We start from the raw sequence: 5,877 nt of genomic DNA, 5'->3' as shown, positions 1-5,877 counted from the left end.
TTTGTCTGTGTTCAGTCAGGTTTACAGGAACTGAAGTATAAATGCTCCCCACGATGACTGTTCAAATCGCAGGGAAACAATTCTGGCACCTGTGCAAGAAGCTTGACAGCTGGCTTCAGAGATGTTCAGAGCAGGGTGTGAAACTCCATCCCTGGAGGTTGGTCAAATATTTATAACTACAGACTATCCCTCCATGATTATTTGGATACTTTTTGCAATATGAAACCTCTAAAATTAGGAAGCAATGTCTGGAATGAAACATACATTTAAAGGGTCACACTTCTGTACCAATGAAGTTATTAGTGTTAATCCGGGAAAGTTAAGCAACTTACTAATTAAGCAGGAAAGCCAACTGACATATTTATTTAAGATTTACTGTTGCTCTCATTTTAATGAAGCGATTTCCTTTGGGGGAATTCAGACAGTTTTCAAAAGTAAACACGAGTGTATTTAAAAAAAAAAGGAGCAGTTTTCAAATCATTCTGGCTACAAAATCAAGTAACAAATAAACACACTAAAGCAGAGGCAATATAATGAAAACACTGTATTGTGACATGCTTCTCCAGTTCAAATGTTGAAAGCATCTTTTTTATTGAACAAATTATTAAATCCTACATGCAGAATTCTGAAAGCCTAAACTACATGTTAAACAGCTGAACACATCCTACTCACATTCTATCTCTGGATCTTTTAAACAACAACTAACAATCTATTAATATAACTATAACCAGCAGACTAGCTTGGATGGACTTTATTTAGCTCTTGAAAATATTCTATATAAGAGCACTAGTCATTAATTAACTTAATTTTTTTAAATCACAAACACTATACAATCTGTCTTGTTGGTGTTAAAACATCTATTGTCTTAAAAAAAGTTTAATAAGTATTAAAGCAGTTTTAACAGCGATAAAGTAGGCTTTATTCCAATCATGTGAGTTTGATTATTCAAACACAGATTTTTACAATACCAAAATCTACCAAGACCTACGTCCTTTGGAACTATGCCATTTGCTCTACTGGATTATGAAATTTATATTTTTACGTTTTAAAAATAAAGTGTCAGAATTATTTATGAAGACGGTAGTGCTTAGCCCCAGCCAATACATCTTATGAATATGTTACAACTACACACAGCACACAGCTTCACAGTTCATGCGATAGGCAGTGTCTAAAAAATCAGTTACTAACTTTCAAAAACATTTAAATATCTACGGTATTTAAACACAGTGTCTCCTAGTTTTTCGTAAGAAAAGTAAGCTGTAAACATCTTTACCTTTAGTTCATGCCTTGTTTGCTAGGTAATGTGGGCGTATTTTTGTTTTTTATCTACAACCATTGGTGAAATAAGTCTGTGTTCTCAAAAATATTACATTCCATGAATAAAGCACAAATCTATTATATAACCATGTGATACAGATACAGAAAATGAACTACGGTATTCAAAAACATAAAAAGAAAATTACTAAAACAGTCCTTAGCTGTTAGAGCTGATGCTTTCAGAATACAACAGACCAACAGGGCTACACTAAAAATGTCCAAAAATAAGGCCTCTGAAATAAATAGTTCCATTCTTTAAAAAAAGATATAATAAAAATGTACATCACATGGTCAATGTAGGTATAAAAATCATCACGTTAAACCATCCTGGATGATGTATCTGAAGTAAAATGGCCTAGGTTTTGCTTCTGTCGACGTCCTCTGTTGTTTTTAGGGCATTTTCTGTATTTTTTTAAAAAGGAGAAGAAAATGTATTTTAATCTTATTCTGTATATTTAAAACAGCATTCATGATTTTACTTCCTTCTTTTAACCAAAAATCTCAAGAATGGCAGAGTGTCTATCAGCATCATTGACTGGGGAAGTGCACCGGCGGTTTGGTAGGCTGGTACTTTGGAGGGTCCATGAGATCCCTGACTACAGTGGTTGCAGCAGTTGCCAGGAGAGATTTCTTTCATGTGGATACGGAGTTTGATCCTGCAAGGGCTGAAAGCACTCTGGCCTTGATCCCACAAAATATTTAAGCATGTGATTAACCCCACTGACTTCACTGGGATGCCTCACATATTTAAAAGTGAGTACATGCTTAAGAGCTTTGTTAGATCAGAAAAGTGCTCAGTGCCTTATGGGCTCAGGCCTTTGACGAGAAGAGGATCTGGACCTCACTCCAGTTATCTGTGCCTTTGTCAACTCTCGTGTCCACAGGGCTCTCTCTTAAGATATCTTGGAAACTTAACTAAGTGCAAAATTCAGCTGCTCGTTTCATAAGAGGAGCTTAACATGGACAGCACATTGCACTGGTGCTCTACAGACAGACTAGCTGCATATTCATTTCTAGGTGGAGTTTAAGGTGTTGGCTTTAACCAATAAAGTCCTAAATGGTTAAGCAGCTGGGTACCTGAGGGATGCCCCTTTCTCCATATGTCAGCACCGCATTTATGATCAGTGGAGGGGCCTGAACCAACCCATCCTCTGGTGGGGGGGAAGGGGCCATGGTGTTTTTCATGAGGTATCTTCTACTCTGGAAGTAGCTCCCACTTTTGTCTAACCCAGCGGTTCCCAAACTTCATTACACCACGAGCTCCTTCTGACAACAAAAATTACTACACGACTCCAGGATGGGGGACTGAGCCAGCCCAAGCGCCATTGTCCTGGGAGGGGGTGGGGGGCAAAACCAAAGCCCGAGGCCCACCAGCCCAGGTGGGCTGGGGGGAAGGGCAAAGCCCAAGGGCTTCAGCCCCAGGCAGGGGGCCTGTAACATGAACCCCATTGCCGAGGACTGAAGCCCTTGGGCTTCGGCTTCAGCCCTGCATGGTGGGGCTCAGGCTTCGGCCCCGGGCCACAGCAAGTCTAACGCCAGCCCTGGCGACCCCATTAAAACAGGGTCCCAACCCACTTTGGGGTCCCAACCCACAGTTTGAGAACCACTGGTCTAAACAATTTGCTGATGTTTGGGATCTATTGCAAAGCTCATTTTTTCTCTTCAGCTTTTGGCACAGGGATTGGTGGAGGGGAACGGGGCAGCTAGTGGTGATTTGTGTGTGAAGGGGTAGTTTATTGTCCTGACTGATTTACATTTTGTGATATACAGAGGCATCGTGTAACCAGTCTGGACACATTAATCATTCTGTATTTGATCACTGTATTTTTTAGAACGTGTGTTACGCACATAGAGCTTCGGGACGGTCAAGTTCCTAAATATATTTATAATAAATAATCACACATACATAAAAATGTGTGGTGTTATATTGCTTTTGTAATTACCTACCTTGTTATGCACATGACAATTGCAACTATAATGGCAATCTGTACAGCTCCAATTATTGCTGCAATAAGGACATGTGTAAGCTTTTGTCTGCTTGGGACAACATAAAGAATACTAAAGTCTGTCTTTTCACAGTGCTGTCCAGTATATCCTGATTCACATCTGAAAGAGACAAGGAATATTTCATGGAATATGGATCTTATCAATATGCAAATCATTCTGTAGATAAAACAGTAATCTGAGGGACAGGGCAAAAAGCCTAGGAATCGATGAAAACTTGAAAAATTGGGACATAATGTAAAGGATGGAGGATAGCATAGAGGCAGCAGGAAAGAAACCCACTTGTCACGGCACTGCTACTTCCGTGACCTCAGATGAGATTGGAGGGCGAGAGCAGCACAAGGGATTTCCTCTGAGATTCAGCCAGTTCTGAAAATGATGAAGCAAGCAGGACTGTAGCTGTCACGCAGGACGTGGGGAGGCTGAGTAGAGTGCAAACTTTTAGGCAGCCTGGGTTTTCCTTTTGTGGAGAGAGGGAGGCACAGAGTGGATGTCCTCCACTTTCATCAAGTACAACTAATTTTGCCTAGTAAGGCTTCTTGGTGTCAGTTCAGCAAAGGAAGTAAGCATAGACTTTAAGAATGTGATTTCAGTGGGACGGCTCACGTGCTTAAAGTTAAGTACATGCTTAAGTACCTTGTTGAACTGGGGCCTAAGTTAGGGAACAATAAATGGGAGATAGATTTAATAGATGGGATAAAACGCGTGGGCAGAGGATCTCCAGAAAACTCAGTCAGGGACCAGGGTGCATGGAACAAAACAGGAATATACGACACAAATCAAAAGACAATGATGAGGAACAATGGAGAACAATAGATGATGATATTATGGAAGAAGTGTGTGTATATAACTATAATATACCTGTCAGAGATGAACAAACCATGTAGAGTTTGGAGGAACAGAATGCTGCGAGGCCCTTGTGTAAGAACTGGCACCAACAACATCAACTGGTTTACCGGGATGGTTGGGTTTCAGCCCAAACCTACCCCAGTGCTCTCCCCGCAGCCACCTCTTAACCTGGACTCACCAAACACCCAGTAGGCCAGAACTCCAGGCTGCAGGTGCTAGACAAAGGCCAGGTTAGCTCCCCAGAAGACTGTATAGAAAGGTCAGGAAGGCTGAGCACAGTCCTGGCTCACAAGTCAGATGATTCTAGGACTGCACCAGGCACCCCCTCAAAAGCCATGCAGGAAGATTAGTGCAGTAACAGGCACTAGTCAATGTCCAGGCAGGACAGAGCACCCCATCAGAACCTTACTGGAAGGTAGGAAACAGTACAGACTTGTCCTACACAGCATGCTGCCCCACTTCCCCTCAAACAAGTGAGCAGTGCTCCTGATGGAGTCCCTGGAAATTTGGGAGGGGTGTGAACAGGCTGGTAGGAGGCAGAGCAGGAGCACTGTTCTCTAAATAGCATCCTCCCCAAGCAAACCAGCCTATTTCTCAAAGGCAATTCAGTGGATGTTTGTACTGATCAGAGCAACACAAATTTTCAATCCATGCAGGGCACAGCCATAGAGAAGAAGACAACAAGAGCATGCTCCTGACTGAGCCATGCTGCCAAGGGGAGGGAGGCTGAAGAGCACAGAGAGGAAAGCACCACGTTGGTTAGCCAGGGCTAATGGAGCCAGCATCCGCTGGTGGATTCTTCATAGCTAACAGGCCCTACCCCTACCTCTCCATGCAGCCAGAGCTAGACCAGAAGCCTCACCCCTGACTTGGGGCGGAACTACAAAGAGAAAAAATCTCAGCTTTAACATTAAAACGTAAACGTGTTGCTCATTTTCCTTGTGAAGTTAGCCTCGAAAATAAACTGATGTAAACATATTAGTCGTGTTGAATTCAACAAGCAATTGGCCTCCACTTTTGCAGTAGCAGGCTGGAGAGGAATTAAAGATACATGCACACACACGTGTCACACCCCAATGGCCCCCTCCCTCAAGGGGTCCCCTGGGGAAGGCAGATCAGCATTTTATATTGCTAAGGCTGTTGCAAGCATTGCAGGATATTTTGGGAAGAGTCAAAGGTGTGAGTGAATGTGGGATGGAAGATTCTTTTGCAGGCTGCAAAAGGCCAAAGGGGGAAGGAGAAAGAGAGCAGAGAATGGGTTAACTCAACACTGCAGCTAGCAAGCTCAGTTCAACGATAAGAGCTGGCCCCAGTCCAAGGTCACGGCACTAGATGAAAAATTATCTCACCCAGCCACAGCCAGCCACGAGAAAAGAAAAAGTACACTGAATCAGGGCTGCAGAGATGGAAAACACCGGCAAGATAATGAGGGGGGAGCAGAGCTTCGCGTCCCTGGAGCCGTTGTGTTTTGGGAAAGCGGAGAAGACCACAGAAAGCTGGTTTGGGCTGGCACAAAGAACACCAGGAACAGAGGTCGTGGAATGGAACTCCCTCAAAGGAGCCCAGGCCTTAAAACCCTCCTGAGAGCTGGAGCAATTTGGAGATCATAGCAGACCCTGGATGACCTGGGTCCAGGACAGTACTCCTGTCCACCCTACCCCCTCTTCTTCTTATGTTACACGCAGGCTTGGCCAGCCTCAGGTAGAA

At 43.2% G+C, this 5,877-nt stretch overlaps 1 protein-coding gene across 1 annotated transcript in view; it reads right to left on the bottom strand.

The window, feature by feature from the left end:
* Nucleotides 1-1,589: 1,589 nt before the first annotated feature.
* Nucleotides 1,590-5,877, bottom strand: part of TMEFF1 (transmembrane protein with EGF like and two follistatin like domains 1) — a 229,096-nt gene continuing 224,808 nt past the window's right edge. The window contains exons 10-11 of the mRNA XM_077809187.1: nucleotides 3,265-3,423; nucleotides 1,590-1,719 (exon numbers count right to left, since the gene is read on the bottom strand). Coding sequence (XP_077665313.1) covers nucleotides 1,635-1,719; nucleotides 3,265-3,423 — 244 coding nt within the window. The 3' untranslated portion in view covers nucleotides 1,590-1,634. The remainder of the gene's footprint in view (nucleotides 1,720-3,264; nucleotides 3,424-5,877) is intronic.

This window comes from Eretmochelys imbricata, chromosome 2 (genome assembly GCF_965152235.1).
Source record: "Eretmochelys imbricata isolate rEreImb1 chromosome 2, rEreImb1.hap1, whole genome shotgun sequence".
NCBI classification, from domain to species: domain Eukaryota; kingdom Metazoa; phylum Chordata; order Testudines; family Cheloniidae; genus Eretmochelys; species Eretmochelys imbricata.
This window is presented reverse-complemented; position numbering and strand designations above follow the sequence as displayed.